Below are 22,265 nucleotides of genomic sequence, written 5' to 3'. Positions count from 1 at the left end.
CTCGTCCCTGCCTCCCTAACCTGTTCTTCCTCCCACCTATCCCCTCCTCCCACCTCAAGCCGCACCTCCATCTCCTACCGACCAACCTCATCCCGCCCCCTTGACCTGTCCGTCCTCCCTGGACTGACCTATCCCCTTCCTACACTCACCTTTCCTGGCTCCATCCCCGCCTCTTCGACCTGTTTGTTTCCTCTCTACCTATCCTCTCCTCTATCCGCCTCCCACTCTCTCCCTATTTATTTCAAAACCCCCTTCCCCTCCCCCTTTTCTGATGAAGGGTCTAGGCCCGAAACGTCAGCCTCTCTGCTCCTATGATGCTGCTTGGCCTGCTGTGTTCATCCAGCCCTGCACCTTGTTGTCTCAGTTCCTGTGCCTACCCATTGAACTTGAAAACATGGGTAAGTGCTTCTTACCAAGTCGTACTCGCGGCTCTCTCACTGCACAGCTCACCTACCCTACCCTGCTCTTTCCCTCTCATGACAGGGAGGAGAAATTTCTTTTTTTTGGGGGGGTGGGGTGAGGGGGGAGGTGGAGACAATGTTAGAAAGATATTTTTGTGAATAGGGTTTCACTGTTTAAACTCTTTACAATGATTCACTGGGGCACGAAGAATGACTTAAATCTCAGCCAGAGTTAAAACTACTCTGTGGAAGGGGGCTGCGCAGATAACTTATTTCCTGCTGTGGAGACACTGATTGCTTTTACCTGCGACATTCCTTCCATGTCAAGTTGCATCAATTCCACCTGGTTAAACTGAAGGATGGCCATCCCAATGCGAAACACTATTTCCAAACCCTGCCAACACAAGAATGCATTTCAAAGTAAACAGAGATTTGAAAAGGTTACAAAACCAGGACAGAAAAGCCAAGTGGAAAGTCAGCCATGCTCAAATTGCTTTGTTCACCCACACTAACTTCTAGAATAGCCTCCAGGTATCTTCACAAACAGATTATCTAGTCATTTTCACATTACTAACCATTCCATCATTTAAAATAAAAACACTGAGTACAAACACTTATCTAACATGGTCTGAAGGAATGCCCAAGACCTAATGAAATGAGGGAATGACTGATGGCTTTTTAAATGGAGAGTTGATTGGGTTTGAATTGGTTGTACAAATATGGGGAGCTAGTAATCAATGTGTTGAGTATTTTACAGAGTGTGGCAAACTAAAATAAGCTCTTACATAAAGTGTGGACTTCTATTCTGTTCAAGTAAAATTATTTTTGGAGTGATATAGCTGATCTGTAATGTTAATGGTGGTGTAGTAGAAATAGAATGTGAAGGATTCACATTAATGAAGAGGTGACCCTACATAATTGAGCGTATTCGTACAGTCAGACTCTACAATCTCCATAACATGGTGGTTATGCATCACAGGTTACAGGAATGGGAGAACTGTTCATCAAATTGAAGACTGCAATGTATTGACTGGGTCACAACAATAAACTACATTTAGCTCAAAACAAACATGCCATCTTACTTCTCCTCTCTGAAAAATGACCAAGAATGGAAGTTGACTCTACAATTTTGCATATTTCATTTTCACAACCTGTATGCATTGGGCAAAGATAGTACAGCACACATGCTTGAAACCTAGCACCATTCAGAACAGCTGTCAGTGTTGGACAAGTAGAGGGAGAGAAAGAATTGCATTCTGAAGATTTGACATCAGCATGAAGGCAACAGTTAGTTTCTTAATTTCCAGAAGCTGCAAAGTCCAACTCCCAATGGCTAACCTCCTTCGAAATAGCTCATGTTATGATAACACATTGGGTCTGAATTTTGATATCAGTGTCTTGCTGGGAGGTGGTAGTGAGTGTTTGTGGAAGATAGGAAGTTGCAGAATGAGCTAGTATTGGGGATAAAAACGTGACCGAGAAAGAAAAATGGGAACAGGGTTTCAAAGAACATTTAGGATATCATGCTTTGAATCAAGCAATTCTCTCTGAACAGCAAGCTTCGAAAATCTCACAAGAATGCAGTTTTGGGAAATCGGACACAGTTCACAAAACTGTACTAAGTCTTGTTTGTTGCATTAAACTTTTTCAACAAACTATTCCACTTTGAAAGCCATTGTGGAAACAAAGGCCAGAAAGAGTGCTCAGTGATAAATGCACATGAAATGATTCTCACGAACACCCAGTGTATGTAGCTCAGAGCTCTTGCTGCTTGCCCAGAAGCAGGGACATTCCCTGCATTGTGCAGAAATTTATGCCTCACTCAGCTACTTCGCAGTCACGAGGATTTGTCAAAATTAAGCTATTTCTCCTGCCAACAACCCTTTAACAAGCCCCTAAAATAACATGAGGTTTCTCCTAAAATAATATACAAGAAATTTCAAAACAGTATTCATTATTCAATAAGTCAACATAAAAGTGAATGATCTGAACTGGAGCCCCTAACACCAGGCAGAAGCTTTGCATACAGTTGCTTGTTTGACTTGGTGCTGGTAATGAGCCGATATAACATTCATCACTTCTCTACTTACATGGCTTGTGATTACACCTGGAAAGGGCCAGACCTATATCACTGCAGGAAAGGAGGAGAAATGAACACATTTCAGGAAGGGAACACAGAATGGAATGTCACTCCAACATGCTCAGTGTATCTCCGAGGCTGACTGCACCATTCACTGCTTGATCTTTCTCTCAAAAGATATGGTGTCAGAGTTTTTGGAACTGTGAAAGGGATGCTCACAAAATGTATAGTGCACTCTCTGAAGCCAGATATACCCTAACATGCGACACACCTATTTCAGAGAAGGGAATTCATCTTTACTCCTGTTATGAAGTCTGACATTAACTGGGTAAAGCAAACTTGGTTACGCCAATCACTTTTGTTTTATTCTATATGAGTTCAATCACATTGCAGATGCAAAGATCTTACCTCATACATAAATATGTCAAATATTCTGGTAGCTAACGGCAGTGAAAACGTGGTGAGAAAAATGGTCAGGAACCAGGAAGATGCATACATAGACGTATGGAAACTCTGTGATCGAAAGTGCACGTGCAATTCAGGCAATTGGTCCTAAGATAGACAGAAAACATGAAATTTACACCAATACACAGAAGCAGATCAATTTCAAAAAAGCGAAGAATAAGCTAAGCCTGGCTACCAGATCATTTTCCCTGGATTTTGGAGTTCCAGTTTAGGTTATCCAAGGAAAAATGGTTAATTAACTCAAGGATATTCTGACCAGCATGTATCCCTCAAAGCAACCTTGCATAAACCGATAACCTAGTCATTAACACACTGCTGTTATGTGGGAGCTTCTTATATGTAAGTTGACTGCCTAGAACAGTAGGGATCTTTCAGAGATTGCAGATTTACGGGACGGTTCCAAGAATGAGGAATTTTAGCTACAAAGGTTAATTTGGAGAAGCTGTAGTTGTTCTTTGCCCAGATTGAGGGCAAATTTGATTGCAGCCTACGATAAGATTAGAAAAGGGAGACAAAGAAAAGCTGTTCCCATTAGATAATGATTTAAGGACAAATGGGTTACAGATGAGGGGGTTCGGGCAATATTCTTGAGCAAGAACATTTTTACAAACATGTGCTAATGACTCAAAACTCTGCCCATGAGTGTGGTCAAAGCAGAGATGAAGGACAGCTCAAAAGGAAATCAATTAGACATTTGAGGGAAATACATTTACAGGGCTAAAGGGCTCCCTCTGCAGCTCCCCTTACCCCCAAATTCAGTCCTAAAGGGTATTATACGAAACATTGACTTCTCCTTTCCTCCAGATGCTGCCTGGCTTGCTGTGTTCTTCCAGCCTCCAGTTCATCTATCTTGGATTCTAGCATCTCCAGTTTTTTTTTGCCCCTATAGTACTTAAAATCCCTGATGCTGCTCAATTCATTGCTCTGTCATTCTGAAGCCTATAACTAGTCTCATCACTATACTGCTTTGACAAGTTTCGCATTATCTCCAAATTTGATGTTGATCTCTACACCTCAGTCAACATCATTTATAAAAATGAGAAAGCGTAATGGATTCAAAGCTAACCTTGAGAAACATCATTGGACATGACCTACCAGTTTGATAAAGATCCACCCAACACTACTTTTTTCCTTTCTGCCCTGAAGAATCGTGCGCAAACCTGCCTGACTATGGTAAAACACCACCACATCTACAAGTTCCCCTCTAAGCTGCTCCCCATCCTGACTTGGAAAATACCTCTTCATTCCTTCAGTGTTGTTGGGTCAGAATCTTGGAGCTCCCTACCTAATAACATTGTGGGTCTACCTACGGGACATGGATTGCTGTCGTTCAAGAGGGCAGCTCACTAGGGAAATGAGGGACAGGCAATAAGCATTGACCCAGCTAGTGACACCCACATGAATGAATGAGTAAAATAAATCCCAACTGGTTCAGCAATACCCATCAGGCAGTGTCCTGCTCTCTTTGTGGTTTCAGTGACAGTATGCAATTGATCGAAAACCCTCAAATCAAATAGAGATAGGCAATAAACAATACCTTGTAATCAGTGTCTATGTCCAAAAGCACAAGTAAAACAAATGCAAACTATCATGATGAGATTAAGTAAAGCAGATCACTGCTGGAAACAGTCACAGCCCAGCAGCACATGGGAAGAATGGAAAAAAAAATTTCAGCTTGTCTTCTCATCTAGCCAGGAAAAGGATAGTCCATTTAGAGGAAATAGTAACTGTTTCTCTCCCCACAAATTACTGTCAGGACCTGAGTATTCCCAGCATTTCCTATTTTTATAGGGGTCTTCCAATAGCAGCAGCAGCATTTTGTGCTTTTGCACTGTATGAACTCCAATTCCTAATCTTTCTCACAGGATATCTTCATTTGAAGCCATGGCAGATTACCACATTGCTTGCTTCTGCTGTATGGTCTCAGTCAGCAATTGTGCAATTTGATGTTTGTGCTGCTAGTGTTGAAATTCTTGTTAATTCTCTGCGAGCCCTATTGATGCATTAACATCAGTGCTTAGCAGAGAATAGCAGAAGTTATACTGCATATGTTTTAGTGGTTCAAATCTCTCCGATTAACCCCATGCTGAAGAAACAAAATTACTGCCAGGCTCAGTAATTTGCAGAGACAACACATTACCATCGAGTCTGCCAAGTCAATATCCTACAATGTATTCCACACAACCTGCTGCAGGCCGTACAGAGAAAACATATAAGAGACAATAAGCCATCCTGCCCAACGCTGTGGAACTTCAAACACTTGGGAGAAAAGGGAGGGACAGAACAGATTTTGTCGGATAACCCACTGTAGATTTAATGGAGCACCAGTTGGCTGCTATAGTTCCACTGATAGAAGAGGTGTTTATTGACAACACATACCAGCCCTACACAACATGAACTCACACTGCACTCTCGTAATGGAGAGTGAATGGTTTGAGGATGAAAGGGGTGAGTGCAAGATTCCAATTGCACTGCAAACCCATTCAAAACCATTGCTCTCATTGCTACGGTGGACAATTCAGGCTTTGAGTATTTCTGCTGTATAATTTGTTCAGTAAGTATCACAGTACTATATTCTTCCACAATCAATAGGAAGTTCAGAAAATTCAGAATCAAGCTCTAGTACATCACATTTACACATGACCCAACACCAACCTTGCCCAACAACAGGCCTAAATTTGTAAAAAGTATTTAGTGGTGCACAGCAAAATTTAGACTTGTCAGTTCTGCTTATATCTACATTTATGCCATTATTTTTTGGAACATTGCTCCATTTGCAGCAAGTGGATCAGGGATATTGCAAATTAGCCTCATTATTGTACAGACAGCTGGGAAATGATGGCATGGCAAACTCAGGTGTGGCACTGGAAGGGAGAGAACTGCAGCTTCTAAAATTAAACTAACTTACCTTGTAAGGTCTTACAGTTAAAAATATTTTATTTAATGTTTGTGAGGAGTAGTCTCTAGTGTCAGCACATCCATTTTTGCACAATTTCTTTTAAATAAAGACCAAAATAAACAGTTACCCTATTTTTGGGACTTTTGGGTGAAATGGAGGATTGAGGTGGTCAAGACACCCTACGCAATGACAGTCACTGCTACGATCAGGTGACAATGCAATTAGCAGAAAAAGACATACAAGACAAAAAATCTCAAGAGCTTCAATCTAGAATGTACCATTCCATTCAGAGATCCAGATTGATTTATTGATTGTCACGTGCACCGAAGCACAGTGAAAACCTTTGTTTATGAGCAGTACAGGCAGATCGTAGTAAGCAAAGACGTAGAGATCAAAAAGACTTGGACTGAGGCATACAAGTTACATTTCACAGGGCGTGCGCTAGGCAAGATCAACGTTAGCAGGATCAGCATTATTTGAGGCTAGAGAGTTCATTCATCAGTCTAATAAGGGCCAGGAAGAAGCTGTTCCTGAACCTGCTGGAACGCGTGTTCAGGCTTTTGTATCTTCTGCCTAACGGAAGAGGCTGTAAGAGATCATTACCAGGGTTCACTCGGTCTTTGATGATGTTGGCAGCCTTTCCGCAGTCATACCAGACCGTTATGCACCTGGACAGTATGCTTTCAATTGTGCATCTGTTGAGGTTGGTGAGGAACCTTATGAACATGCCAAATTTCCTGAGCCACTTGAGGAAGAGGAGGCATTGTTCTGCCTTCTTGACTGTCGCATCTACATGGGAATCCCAGGACAGGTTGTTGGTTATAGTCACACTGAGGAACTCTCTACCCTCTCAACCTCAGTCCCATTGACATAGATGGGGGGCATGTTCTCCCCCTTTCTTTCTGAAGACAATGATCAGTTCTTTAGTTTTGGTGAAGTTGACAGAGAGATTGTTCTCATTCCAGCACATCACCAAACCCTTTATCTCCCATCTGTATTTTGACTCGTCATTGTTAGATATCCATCCCACTACAGTGGTGTCATCAGCGAACTTGTAGATGGCATTCATTCGGAATTTGGCAACACCGTCGTGGGTACACAGGGAATACAGTAGGGGGGCTGAGGATGCACCTTGTTGGGGGGGGGGGGCGCCCTCCAGTGTTGAGTGTTATTGTGGAGGAGGTGCAGTTACCTGTCTACACTGATTGTGACCTGTGGGCCAGAAAGCTGAAGATCCAGTTGCAGAGGACGGAGCCGAAACCAAGGTCACAGAGTTGTGAGATCACTCTGAAGGAGATAATGGTGTTGAAGGCAGAGCTATAGTCAATCAGCAGGAGTCTGACAAAGGTGTCCTTGTTGTCCAAATGTTCCAGGGACGAGTGCTGGGCTGGGGATATGGCATCCACTGTGGACCTGTTATGTTGGTAGACAAACTGTAAGAGATCAAGGGAGGCTGGAAGAGTGGAATTGATGTGGGCCATGACCAGCCTCTTAAAATACTTCACGATTGAGGTCAGAGCCACTGGGCCGTAATCATTTTGGCATGTTGCATGTGCTTTCTAAGTGCAGGGATGACAGTGGTCTCCTTGAAGCATTTGGGGACTGTGGCATCTGGGAGGGAGAGGTTGAAGATGTCGGGGAATACCTCTGCTCATCGGTCCGCACAGGATCTAAGTGCTTGGCTGGGCTCGGACAGTGTCCCCATCGCTTTCCTTGGGTTGACTCTCAGGATGACCAATCTGATGTCTGCAGCTGTGACCAAGGGACCAGGTGTGTCCAGGGCTGTCGGGGCAGGCGTCACCACACCGATGGTATTCTGCTCAAACCAAGCATAGAAAGCACTGAGTGCATCAGGGAGGGATGCGTCTTCGTCCGCTATCATCTTGTTGTCTATTTTGTAATTGCTCTATGACTATTGGCTTGAGATACTGAGGAGATGCTCTCCTAACATACTATTGGCAGACTGGAGGGAACGTTCAGGTAATTTCAAAGGATGAACATTAAGTTTATACAAATCTGATGCCCTTGAAGACAGCCATCTCAATAGAAAGCTGAAGCAGCTGTCAGGTTCTCATTCTGAAGAAAAAATTCCAATGATTGGCTTCTTTTCAGTCAGATTGTTCTCAAAATAAAAAAAAAAGTTTAGGAACACAGGAACATAGTATTTAGGACGAGTAGGCCATTCAGCCTTTTTGAGACCGCTCCATCATTCAACACGATCATGGCTGATCTAGTTGTGGTCTCAACTCTCCTTTCTGCTCCCCCATAACCTGACACTTGCTTGCCATTAACAGTTTAAATTTGCTTTGAAAAATTTTAAAGGACCCAGTCTCCACTGCCTGAGGAAGGGAATTTCAGAGACTAATGACCTCAGAAAAAGATTCTCATCTGTTAAAAGGCCTCCTAACTGTGCCCCCTAGTTCTAGTCTCCTCCACAAGATGGGTCATTCTCCCATTCAGCCTTTCTAGGCCCCTCAGTCATCTATTTTACTAAGTTTACCTCTCATTCTTCTACATACATGCCCAACCTGTTCGGCCTATCCTCAGAAGCCTTTCAACCTGGGAATTTGTCGTGAACCTTCTCTGAACGGCTTCTGATGTATTTAGTCCATATATGGTCTTACCAATGCCCTGTACAATCGCAGTTTTAAAAAAAAAAGCTTTATATTCAATTGCCTTTGCAATGAACACTTTCACTTGCCTTTCTAATCACTTGCTGTAGACTAACTTTTTGCAATTTATCTACTAGGACGCCCAGATCCTTCCATACCAGAGTTCTGTAATCTCTCTCTACTTAAACGGTACACTGGTCTCCTATTTTTGCTACCAAAGTGGCAAGTTCACATTTTCCTATATTACAGTTCATCTGCCAAATTTTTATCCACTCATCTCAACCAGTCTGCGTCCTTTTCCAAACTTTCTTTACAACTTCCTTGCCTTACTAATCTTGATGTCATCAGCAAATAGAGCTGATATACATCTGGTCTTTTCATCCAAATTTACCTGCCAATCTTAATCAAGGGAGAAGGTTAAGTTTGCACATGACTCACATGAGCACATACAGACTGGAGGAGTTACCACTTGTTGAAACTTTCGACAGTAGGGGGTCTTTGGGCATAACTAAAGTTGTGTCTTACACTGATAACTTGGGTGCAGCTTTGTATTATTTTGGAAATTATAGGGAGGTGGTGGCTTAACGCCAAGATCATTGAACTAGCAATCCAGGTAGGACATAATGTGCTGGGGTGTATTGATTCAAACTCCAATGTGACAACAGTTGAAATTTGAATAAAAATCTAGAATTAGAAATAGTACAATGTCAGTTTGATCTTAGTAGGATACTAGGTCGGCAGAACATCATGGGCCGAAGGGCCTGTACTGTGCTGTAGTGTTCTATGTCCTATGTCAATTGTCACAAAAACTCATCTAGTTCACTAATGTCCTTAAGGGTAGCAAACTTGGAATTCTTAGCCAGTCTGGCCTACATCTGATCCAGACCTGCAGCAATGTGGTTGACTCAACTGCAAAGTGAAACAGCCTCACATGCTACTCAGTCAAGGACAATTAGGAATACGCAAAAATGCTGGCCTTGCCAACAAAACAATTCATTGGAAGAGTATACTTAAAAGGGAAATTGGGAGGGCAAAAAAGGGACATGAGATAGCTTTGGCAAATAGGGTTAAGGAGAACCCAAAGGGATTCTACAAATACATTAAGGAAAAAGGGTAACTAGAGAGAAAATAGGCCCCTTTAAAGATCAGCAAGGCCACTTATGTGTGGAACCGCTGCAGATGGGGGGGGATATTAAATGAGTATTTTGCATCAGTGTTTACTGGGGAGAAGGATATGGAAGATTGAGAACGTGGGGAAATAAATAGCAACATCTCGAATAATGTCTATATTACAGAGGTGGTGCTGGGCATCTTAAAATGCATAAGGGTGGATAAATCCCTGGGACCTGATCGGGTGTTCCCTAGAACTCTGTGGGAAGCTAGGGAAGTGATTGCTGAGCCCCTTGCTGAGATATTGTGTCTTCAATAGCGACTGGTGAGGTGCCGGAAGATTGGAGGTTGGCCAATGTGGTGCCATTATTTAAGAAAGGTGGAAAGGAAAAGCCAGGGAACTATAGACCAGTGAACCTGACATCAGCAGTGGGCAGATTGTTGGAGGGAATCCTGAGAGACAGGATTTACATGTATTTGCAAAGGCAAGGGACTGATTGGGGAGGGTCAACATGGCTTTGTGCATGGGAAATAGTGTCTCACGAACTTGGTAGAGTGTTTTTTTGAAAAGTTAACAGAGGATTGATGAGGGCAGAGCGGTGGACGTGATCTATATGGACTTCAGTAAGGCGTTCGAAGAGGTTCCTCATGGTAGGCTGGTTAGCAAGCTTAGATCACACTGAATACAGGGAAAACTAGCTATTTGGATACAGAACTGGCTCAAAGGTAGAAGAGAAAGGGTGGTGGTGGAGGGTTGCTTTTCAGATTGGAGGCCTGTGGCCAGTGGTGTGCCACAAGGATCGGAGCTAGGTCCACGGCTTTTTGTCATTTACATAAATGATTTGAATGTGAACATAGGAAGTATGGTTAGTATGTTTGCAGTTGACCCCAAAATTGGAGGTGTAGTGGATAGCAAAGCAGGTTAGCTCAGAGTACCACGGGATTTTGATCAAATGGGCCAATGGGCTGAGGATTGGCAGATAGAGTTTAATTTAGATAAATGCAAAAATTTTGGAAATAGATAAATTTTGGAAAGGTAAATCAGGACTTATACACTCAAGGGTAAGGTCCTGGGGTGTGCTGAACAATGTGACCTTGGTATGCAGGTGCACAGTTCCTTAAAGTGGAGTCACAGATAGATAGGATAGTGAAGGCGGCGTTTGGTAAGCTTGCCTTTATTGGTCACTGCATTGAGGTCACGTTGCGGCTGTACAGGACATTAGATAGGCCACTATTAGAATAGTGCGTGCAATTCTGGTCTCTTTGCTATTGAAAGGATGTTGTGAAACTTGAAAGGGTTCAGAAAAGATCTACAAGGACATTGTCATATTTGGAGGGTTTGAACTATAGTGAGATGCTGAACATACTGCGGCTATTTTTGCTGGAGCGTCAGGAGCTAAAATTGTGAGGGGCATGGATAGGGTAAACAGACAGTCTTTTCCCCTAAACTGGACCATAGGTTTAAGGCGAGAGGGGAAAGATTTAAAAAGGGTCTAAGGGACAACTTTTTCATTTGAAGGGTGATGCATGTATGGAATGAGCTGCCAAAGGAAGTGGTGGAGGCTGGTACAATTACAACATTTAAAAGGCATCTGGATGGGTACATGAATAGAAAGGTTTAGAGGAATAGGGGCCAAATGCTGGCGAATGGGACTAGATTTACTTAGGATATCTGGTCAACATGGACGAGTTGGACGAAAAGGTTTGTTTGAATGCTGTATATCTCAATGATTCGATGAATCTAATAAGGATTCCATTAGTCACGCAGCACCCTTTACCCATATCTCTTCAAGCAACAGGTTGAGAGACTACTTCAAAACTCCCTAATCCCTATTGACATTACAATTAAAAGCAAGTTCACATGGATTGTGGGGATGGGGGGTGCAGTGTGGGAGTTTAGCACATATAATAATAGGGTCTAGCCCACTTCCATTGCAAGTCCATCTCATCATGAAATCTCTATTTCCTTCAGCTTGCAGTGGTCCCTGTCAACAGTTCCATTTGTTTTTATTGGCATTTTGTTTTACATAAACTATTTTGCACAGCTTGCAATTTAAAATTTAATGCAGCTGTTTAGGCTTACATTTTAATTACATTCAGGGCCATTTCTGCTCTTTAAAACTCAACTTTTTGATTGATGACCAACATTATCACTGCTGCTTACAATACTGGTAATGATCAGGACGTATTTATTACAGTTAGTTATTACTATAAAATCCTTACATATCTGCAAAACAAAAACAGACTAAACAATTCACATTTAACAGTCCAAAGGCCAAGTACTGCTGATCCAGTACCACCCCAGCTCCAGTGCACCCTCTGACAGCCCCACTCCACTACAACTTGCACAGCTCATTAGATACCTTTCAGTCCGCTGAACCCTGTCCAGCCCCGTGCCACTGCACCCTGCACAGCGCCAAGGGATACTCTCTCACCTCCATTCCCCATCCTCCCAAGGGACTCTGCCCAGCCCAAGGAGCACCCCTCCCTCCCAGCAAGGGACCCTGCACAACCCCAAAGGGGAACCTACACAGCCCCTTAGAACATACGCCTCCCCCAAGGGACTAAGCACAGCCTCACAGGATTATGCAGTCCAATGGACATCGCCTGCACACCTCAACTCTGCAGCACCCTCTGACATACCCCTGTCCTCTCTGACATTCACCATTTCCTCTGCATTCCCCTAACACCTCTTTCACATAAAACTCCCCTTTCATGCCTCTCCCTCTGCTGCCCTGTCTGACATCTTTCCCCACCACCCCCTTATCTGACTCATCAACAACGTTGCGACTCCCCAACACCCCATCTGACTCCCCATCCTCCCTCAACCATCCTTGTCTCCCTGCCATACTAACCCAACAACAAGCAGCAAAAGTCCAAGAATATTTTTGTCATTGGAGACACATTTATGCAAATCCATTTATTATAATGCATTTCACATAAGCAGAAATATCTACAAATACCCTGACAGTTACTCCCAGTCCCACATGTGAAGAATGCACAATAAATAAGACTCTTGTGGTGTCTATGGAAATGGTCTTAAAGAGATATGCTCAAAGTCACTGGAAATGCAGCACAATCTGTGTAGACTGTTCATTAACTGTCCTTTATTCATTATGCTGATAATTTTGGGGAGATTGATCACTTGCAACAAGCAAAGCAATTGTGAGCTCAACAAATGTTTAATCAATGAAGGACCATTTCAGTTGGGTCAATGAATTAGTGATAAAAGAGATATAAAACTTCATATTTGAAAAGTTCTTTCAAATTGTTGCTTATGTTTGTACCAATACTAAGAATGTAACTTAAAAGTTACAAACCAAAAGAGAAGTACAAGAAAGGTAAAAAGAACAAGTACCGCTCCAGCAGGGCTGGCACAACCAGCCTCTGTTCAACAGCATCCTTCAAAGTCAAAGACTCAGTCATTTATGACTTTACCCATTCACTTTGAAGGGAATACAACAAGTTTACTGTTTATTATGAAGAACCGCCACAATATAGTCCTGATTATTGCAAAAGCATTTGTGTGTAATAGCTGATCCAAAATTTGCAGCCATTACATAAATATAGCTCTCAGCGACATTGCTTCATGCAAGTGACCAAACTCTGCAAAATATCAGTATTCAGTGCACTCTTGGGGAAATTAGGAAGGACAACTGTTGCATTTCCAGCAGATCACTGAAGATTTCTGCCAGTTATGCAAATTTGAACAGCTTCATGGGTTGCTAATGTAACAAAGGCCTAATGGGTGAGAAAGACGTGAAACCATTCCCAATTATTGTGCATATCGAACTCCAGGTCACCATGTAGCCATGTGAAGGCTTTTATTCTGCACTGTAAAGCATAACGAAGAGAGAAGGCAATACTAACAATGGCCCACGGCCAATAAAATTCCAAGTTCCATCAAGCACTCACTTTAATAACAGGAGGCTACACAGCAAACTCGGACCATTAGCTACACTGCGCACTTCAGCAGATTTAACAAAGCAGCTTCATTAGTTTGATTCTTATTCAGTTATTACAGCTTAAGGTGAAAGGCAGCCTGAACCTGCACAGAACAGAAAGCTGTAATAACTAAGGAAGCCTGGCTGGAAGGAAACATCATTTGTTGTTGAACACCGAAGTACAGCCACCACACATGGCATACATAGGCTAGTCCCAATCTAGGACTGACCCACCCTTGAGTCTGCTATATAAAGAACTCAAAAAGGGATGATTTCTAGCTGGGCAGGCCATTGTCCGTTACCAAGGGAACTCATACTCAACAAACTTCATGAGGAGATTAGTGACTCCCCATGGGCCTTAAAGGGGTTATGACATCCCTCTCCTGCCGAGTCCAAGGGCAACCCGTCGTTCCTGTGATGAAGGGGTGTCATCTTACCCATAGCCTTATTCCTGTTACTTCCCAGGTTTAGTCAAGGATGTATAATAATTGGACAAATTTCTCTTTTGTCAAGAGTGAAGAGTCACTGCAGACGCTGGTCCTCCTGGACAAGTCAAAACAATCACCCTCTGCTTTTCATACAAATCTTCAAAACATGACATAAGTGGGAAACCCTGTTGACTGACAACTCTAATCCCCACAGAAACAGACTAAGTTGTTAGGTTTTACAATTAGGACTGCTGGTGTGGCACATTCAGCAAATTGTACCGGACGTATGATGCCCAATTCCTCTACACATTCCAATTTAGCCTCTACTTCAGTGCATAGGAGACTGGCTGTGCTTTGGAGTGTTAGGTTGGGCTTCTGGGTCTACACAGATCTTGGCTCAGGTGCCTTTTACCTTCGAGATCCTTTTGGAACACTTCAGGATACTTCCCAATTACTTCATATGGATTGCCACTACCTATTTAAAAAATTTTTTGACCAAAAAACTCAGGTGGATTTTCTGTAGTCAATCCATTCCCAAAACATTAAGACTTGAACCTTGCATCACCATTAAGGGGAGTCAGACTGTCTTTTGCCTATGGTTATGGGATTATAGTGGCCCTAAAAAATACAAATGGGCTTCCCGGTGGCCAATCCTAGCCTTGGTGTCTTTCAAGCTTAAAGGCAAGATGCCCCATCGGAGTTCCTGAAGGTTTGTTCCCAATGCAGATACAGCGATATCTATTGTTCCATCTATATAGGAGGTGTCTACTTCCATATCTGGGGTGGCCATTTACCTGATGTTTTATCTTAATTGTGACTATTGGTCACCCAAGGCTAAGGGCAGAACCATCTACAGGTCCTTGAAACTGTCACGTCCCTTTTTCCATGTTTTCGCAGGGAAGGGGAAGTTCTATGACTTTGGAGGTACAGATCTGGTTCAGTCAGCAGCTTCCTTTGGGTCACAGTACCATTTATTCCACAAACTATGTGAACCCTTAACATTTCCTGAAGTGCTGACTCATACTCCGTGTTCGCCAATTTCCACAGTCTTGTCAAGAATTCAGTAAGTGGTTCCCCAGAAAGTCTATTTGCTGTGTTAAACATATAATGTTGCAATGCAATGAATGGTTTGGTGTCAGTGGTTTGCTATCATATCCAGTTTGTCAAAGGATTCTGACTGAGGTTGCTGGGTAGGTTATGCTCTATGATGCTGAAAGTCAGGGCCCCTCAAGTGATGAGCAGACTGACTTTTCATTGGTGATCCCCTTATATCTGTTTGCTTGAAAAGAGTAGCTCATTCTTACGGCATACTGCGATGAATCCTCCACACCTGCATAAGGTTCCAGTTTCCCAGACAGTCAAATCTCCAATATTTCCCTGTCACGATCTTACCAGGTTCATTGAAAGGCAAGGTTGTCTTTTCTTGACTCTCATTAGCAATGTATTAACTTGAGGTTTGACAGGAAAAGGAACATCAAATTACTGCAGATTCTAGAATCTGTACTGAAACAACGAACGTTGGAGATCATCACAGCTCAAACAGCATCCACGGACAGCGAACAAGCTAACGTGTCAAGTCTAGAGGACTTTTCATCTGTGGGGATGAAGAGTCATCTAGACTCAAAGTTTTAGCTTGCTCTCTCTCCGTGGATGCTGTCTGACCCGCTGTGATCTCCAGCATTTGTTGTTTTCAGTCATCATTTATTATTGAGTAACTATATGCGACTGCATAAGCTAGTCCCAGCCCATTCCTGGGTCTGCTTTATAAAGGGCTCAGGTGATGAGTTCTAGGTGAGCAGGCCATTACCTGTTACCAAGGGAACTCACACACAACAAACTCCATGAGGAGATTAGTGATTTCCCATACATCTTAGAAGGGGTTATCACACCCTCATTAAAGAATGCTGTTACTCTGCATGATGTAAGCAAAGTTAAAAGCCCTCCAAGTAATCCTACACCAAAAAAAAAATCACATTTTCCATGCCCAGAACAAACCCATTTATAAGTATAGCAAAGCACTGCAGATGCTGGAGAACAGAAATACAAAGTATCAGAGAGAATTTGCAAGTGTTGCATTATCTGTGGAGAGAGAAATAGTTAAACGAGTCAGGTCACCTGCAAGTTCCCCTCCGTGCCGCTCACCAACTTGTCTTTGATATATTGCCATTCCTTCAGTGTCACAAGGGTAAAATCATGGAATTCTCGAAAAGCATTGTGGATCTACCTACGGCACATGGACTGCAGCAGTTCAAGAAGGCATCTCACAACCACTTTCTCAAAAGGTGACCAGGGACAGACAAATGCTGACTCAGCCAGCAACTCCATGTCCTATAAGTGAATAAAACTCAAAGGATTGGAATATTGTGGTTTTCACACTGATGGCAAAAGTGGGATGAGGAGCTAATCTAATAGACGATGAAGGTTCCCAGAGCATAAATGCCAAAGGCAGTGTTAATAGTGGTAAGGAGGCATATGTATGTGGAATAGGTGTTAATAGTTGATGTCAATAGCAGAAAATAGGTCTGCTCTGTTAAGACCAAACCCTTGCAAACAAGACAGAGGTGGGGGTGGAAGAGATGTGATGAAAATGGAGCAGAGTTCATGAGTTGAAGTAGTTGAACTCACTGTTCAGTACTTGAAGCTGAAAAGTGCTGAGCAAAGAAAATGATGTGCTGCTCCTCTAGCTTGTGTTAGGCTTTGCTGAGCCACAAGAAAAACCCAGACCTTGCCATTTTAACACAGCAGCTTGCTAACATTTCTGTCTTAAGCCTACTGCAGTATTCCAGTAAGCACAACATAAGCTGGAGAGATGGTCAATCATTTCTCACTTAGGCCTTTAACAGCCTTGAGGACTTAACATGGAGTTCAACAGCTTCAGACAATAAACACTATCCTCCATTTTCATGACATCCCCTTTCCCCACAGGAAACAAAACAATGTTTTTTTTGCACGCATTTGTTCTCAGTAGAGCTAACCTATTTTCAGCTATTAGCACCTACCTATTCGCCAACTATACATCTCCTGGGACAACACTTGGTCTGGAAAGCTTCACCATCTGTTCCACTTGCTCCTTCTCACCAATCTGCGAACAGCATAAAACCATCTTTTTGTTCCAGCTCTCTTAAGATAGTCGTACTGACTTCTAAACAGTAACTGTTTCCCTCTCCACAGCAGCCAGGCCTGATGAGTTTCTCCAGCACTTTAATTCCCAATTTACTTAGATAAAACAAAGTTGAAGGTGGGCCTGAAATAAAAACAAGTTGCCCAAATGTTAAACCTCACCTACTCAGGCCATGTGGGCATTGTTAGCTGGGCCAGCATTTATAATCTCAGCCACCTTCTCAATGGCAACTGCCTTCTTGAAGCACTGCAGTCCATACGCTGTAGGGACATCAACGAAGCCATGAGGGAGTACCAGGATTTCAACCAATGAAACTGAAGAAATGTTAATATATTTCCAAATCTGACTGGTGAGTGGCTTGGAGAGGATCTTGCACACAGGGGTGTTTCCATGTATTTGCCACCCTCGCCCTTCTAGAGATAATGGTCATGGATTTGGCTGCTGAAGGAGCCTTGGTGAATTCCTACAGTGAGTCTTGTAGATAGTACACACTACTGCTACTGAATGTCAGTGTTGGACAGCATAAATGCTTGTGAATCAGAGATATGTGTAGACAAATCAAAATTTGAGGAAACACAGCCTACAGCAGCTCCGTTCCAACTGTATACCACTGTACCACCACCTGTCCTGTCCTGTATCCGACCTGCTGGTGGATCAGGAAATATCCAGGACTGGTGATAGTGGTGCTTGGGACACAGTCATAATCTCAGAATCCTGCCTTGCAGACGATGTCAGACTGTCACTTGACTAGTCTGTGAGACAGCTCTCCTAATCTTGGCATTAGTCCCTTACGTTAACAATGAGAACTTTGTAGGGTTTGTTGGGCAGGACAGTAGCTCAGTGGTTAGCACTTCTGCCTCAGTGACAGGAACTTGGGTTCAATTCCAGGCTTGGGACCTTTGTGTGGAGTTTGCACATTCTCCCGGCGTCTGCTTGGGTTTCCTTCAGGTGCTCAGATTTCCTCCCACAGTCCAAAGATGTGCAGGTTAGTTGGATTGGCCATGCTAAATCACCCATATTGTCCAGAGATAAGCAGGCTAGATGTGTTAGCCATGGAAAATGCAGGGTTACAGATCTGGGTGGGATGCTCTTTGGAGGGTCAGTATGGACTTGATGGGCCGAATGACCTGGTTCCGCACTGTAGGAATTCTATGGTTGACAGGGCTGCATTTGCCATTGTCATTCCCAGTGCCTTAGTTAATACCTGTCTGGTTTCATTTCTTTCTTCCTTACTGGTGGCTTAATACAACTGAGTAACTTGCAGTATCAAAGGGCAGTTGGCAATTGACCACATTGTTGTGGGTATGGAGTCACGCGTAAGCCAGACCACGATGGCAGTTTCCTTCCTTAAAAGGACACTTTTAGGACAACCATCAATGATTTCACAAATCCAGATGATTTTTTAAATATTCAATTTCCACCATCTGCTGTGGTGGGATTCAAAACTAGGTCCCCTAGGTCTCTGGATTTCTAGAACAGTGACAATACCACTTAGCCTTTGCCCCACCATCTGGTTCCTTTAGTTTTAGGAGTCAGGATCCAATGCTCATTTCATAGAAATAGTCTATATCAGGATGCTAACAGAGAGGAGAACAAGACATTGAGGAAAAGTGTGGACCTGCCACATGCGTTCCCAAAAGCAGTAAACAGTGATATTACAAGTGAATGAGGCATTTTTTTTTAAATTCAAAGCTAGGAATTGACAAATTTCAATCATCATACCAGTAAATGAATAACTAAGATTAAATGGAGCAGATCTAGAGACAAAAAAGTTAAAGGCTTAAAGAAGGTACTCAACAGATTATAAGACGGAAAAAAAGGATGATCTTTTATATCGAGGGCAGCTGATACCCATTGGTTGAAATTCCTGAGTCATGCAGGAACTGCAGGATATTTCAGGTGTCTCAGCACATTCACATGTTGGAAAACAGAAAACATTGCTTTAGACAACACATCCAATTTCATTCCCCGACAACCAATTCTGACCCTCTACCTATCAACAGTCTGGAATTAACTAAGTGTGTTCACAATCTTGAAGGCACTTCCATGAGCTTCTGGCTTCATATTCCTGCCATCAAAACCATTTGCCTCCACCTCTGTAACATCAGCTAATTTTATCACTTCTGAAGAAGGGTCCTCTTCTCTCTCTCCACCAATGCTGTAACACCTGCAGTTTCTTCAGCAATTTGTTTTTGTTTAATCACTTTCTCAGCTTATCTGCTTCCAAAACCCTCTTATTATTTCTCCTCTAGACTTGACCATTCTAACATATTCTTGACTGGTCTCCCACATTCCATCCTCCCCCCATAAAGAGGAGGGCATCTAACACTCTGCTACCTGTTTTAATCTTCAAAGTCCCATTCATCTATCAGCCCTGTGCTCACTGATTTGACTTTAAATTTGAAATTCTCATTCTTATTTTTAAATCCCTCCATTGCCTTACCCCTTCTTATCCCACACACTCCGAGCTATCAGTGATCTTCTAGTTCCCAATTATAATCAGTCCCCACAGGTAGTAGTGTCTTCTAGGGCCTTGGTCCCAAGCTCTGGAATTCCATCCGTCCTCTTTTCTGCCTGTCCTTGTGCTCCTATAAAGGATATCTTTTTGACCACGTTTTTGTGGTAAGCATGTTGCTTAATTTAGTCCAAGTTTCGCATACATAATTCTCTCAAATACATTGCCTGACTTTGTAGTAATCAGCTGGTTACCTGTATTAAGTACTCAAACTGGTAGATGCAGAGCCCCAGCTCTGCCATACTGGGCTTGAAGAGCTCCCTCAATCGATATTCTTGCATCAAACGCACGAACACACAAAAGGCTTCTTCTTCCGGCATCTATAAAAACAAAGTGAAATTTGCTGCAAGCAAGGCACTCTGAAAATGTGCAAATGTTCTGATGCAAATCAGACCCAACAAGGCACTAAAACCATTGAGTAAACAGCATGCATTATCGAGAAAGATTGATTGTCAAAGTAGAGGAGATGCAAAACAACAATTTTGGAAGAACTGGGGGATGAAGTAACAGTGAGAAGCAAATGTACATTTTAAACTTTTCCCCGAGGCTATTATGCTGGTATTTCAAAATTAGATTACTATGTCTACGAGACTGTTACGAGATTTAACAGAATGCACCCTGGAGCACCCACCAGGCTCTGAGAATGAGATCTAAAAAGACCAAAAAAGAAAATGGCCATTACATCTGACAAGAATATCAATAAATTAATAATTGGCTGTTCTCTACAGCGTTTCTTCTCTGAAAGTGCCGTGAGGACAGCATCTTTTACAGGATGCCGGCTGAATAACAATACCACAAAATTTAGTCTACCTGGAAACTAATATAAAAGCAAAACATTGCAGATGCTGGAGGTCAGAAAAATAACAAAGTTGTAGAGAAATTCAGCAGGTCAGGAACCACCCATGGAGTTAATACTTTGAGTCCAACATGGCTGTCCTTGGAAGTGAAATGTTAACTTTCTCTCTCACCCACAGATGCTGCCAGACCTGCGGAGCTTCTCTAGCACTTTGGTTGTTTGATCACAATGGTCTATTTGGATTACACAGACTGTCTACATCACTTTCAAACACAGTAACAGGGATGTATTCACTGGCATAATACTGCATATAGCAAGTTTCACCCATGTGGACTATAGCTGGTTTTTGTAGGGCAAATATTTGAAGTAAAACAATGAACTAGCAAAGCTGACATCTGAAACACCAGGGGAAAATATTACCAAGGCCTTACGTGAAGATTCACAGAAACATTATTTAAACACATCACGTTTAGCAAGAATTGTTGATCCTAGAGATCTCTGCATCATTAGAGAAATTATTCATACTCACCTGCATGAGGAGGAGCCCCACAATGAATGCACTTCCTTGGCAATATCCAACTTCACGGTCAACCAAAGAATATGCCTGTAACAAAGCAACTGGGTACAGTCTCAAACCTGGGAGAAACTTCAGATACTTATTCTACATAGTGACTCAGCAGACTTAAGCAGATATTGCTGCTTAATAATAACGGGCGTATTGAAGACTGTGCCCTCTCTGTCAAACCAACATGGTCTCTACAACCAAAGTTTTGTTCAGTTATTAGCGCTACCTGTGCACGCGAATGAGAATGCACCATGTTGTAAACCAAAACAGCAGCCTTGAGATTTCACTTTACAGGTTATGACTATGTAATTCTCCAATGGGTTGTTACATGATAATCATGGATGTGATTAGCATCTGCAAACTTACAATAAAAACATGCTGAGTCAAACACCCAACCCAGTCTATTGTCACAGCAAGGAAATAGGTCAGATTTCTGTGTATATACACGAGAAACAATCTAGGGACAAATCGTCCCTTGATGTGCTTTGAATTCCTTGACTATTAGAAACTTGCTCTCTGTCTGGAATGCTGCTAAGTCCTGCAAGGATGAGTCCTATATACATCAGTACAACTTACTGCTCTCAAATCAAATTCACTGAACTCAACTTCTTTCAGTACGAAACTCACAATTTGATATTACTAAAGCAATTCATATCCAAGTATAAAAACACACAGGGAAATTATACCACAAACAGCTCAAGTTTAAAAACGAAAAATTGCTTCCTGTTTTGTAAATTAAATGTCTTTCCCAGTCATTTGTCTCATGTTCACTCCATGTGTGAATTTTGCCATATGCCATGCCACAGCACATAACATTCAGGAGTAGTACAAAAACAGTGCAGGAAATAGTCAGCACACAATGCTATATAGCCCACGAAGCAAACCTGTGAGCCTCATATGATACGTTACTATTTTATAGCAGCCTTTAGAGAGCCATGCCCCAAGATAGCAGACATTTTTTGCACAGGGTGGCAAGGAGGCATTGAAGGGCTGATTTGATGTGATTTATTGCTGTCACATATGCCAAGATAGTGAAAAAATGTTGTCTTAGTTGCTTTACAGGCAGATTGTTATGTCACCCTGACGCACTTATATAGTATCGAATGCAGGATACAATGTTACAGCTGTTGAGAAGGTGCAGAAAAAATTCAACATTAACATTAAAGAGGTCCATTAAAAAGCCTGATAAACAGCAGGGAAGAAGCTGCTCGCGAATCTGTGTGTGTACAGACTTTTATATCTTCTGCCTGATGGAAGAGGGTGGAACAGAGTATAACTGTGGTGGGACGGGTCTTGGATTATGTTGGTTGCTTTCTCAATGCAGCAGGA

General features: G+C 42.4%; 1 protein-coding gene across 1 annotated transcript in view; it reads right to left on the bottom strand.

Annotated features, from left to right (window-relative positions):
* Positions 1–22,265, bottom strand: part of LOC109912220 (EVI5-like protein) — a 255,491-nt gene that overhangs the window by 146,953 nt on the left and 86,273 nt on the right. Inside the window, exons 5-8 of the mRNA XM_048617851.1 lie at positions 20,901–20,975; positions 19,770–19,895; positions 2,890–3,033; positions 706–795 (exon numbers count right to left, since the gene is read on the bottom strand). Of these exons, the coding sequence (XP_048473808.1) occupies positions 706–795; positions 2,890–3,033; positions 19,770–19,895; positions 20,901–20,975 (435 nt within the window). The remainder of the gene's footprint in view (positions 1–705; positions 796–2,889; positions 3,034–19,769; positions 19,896–20,900; positions 20,976–22,265) is intronic.

This window comes from Rhincodon typus, chromosome 38 (genome assembly GCF_021869965.1).
Source record: "Rhincodon typus isolate 14 chromosome 38, sRhiTyp1.1, whole genome shotgun sequence".
Lineage (NCBI taxonomy): Eukaryota > Metazoa > Chordata > Chondrichthyes > Orectolobiformes > Rhincodontidae > Rhincodon > Rhincodon typus.
This window is presented reverse-complemented; position numbering and strand designations above follow the sequence as displayed.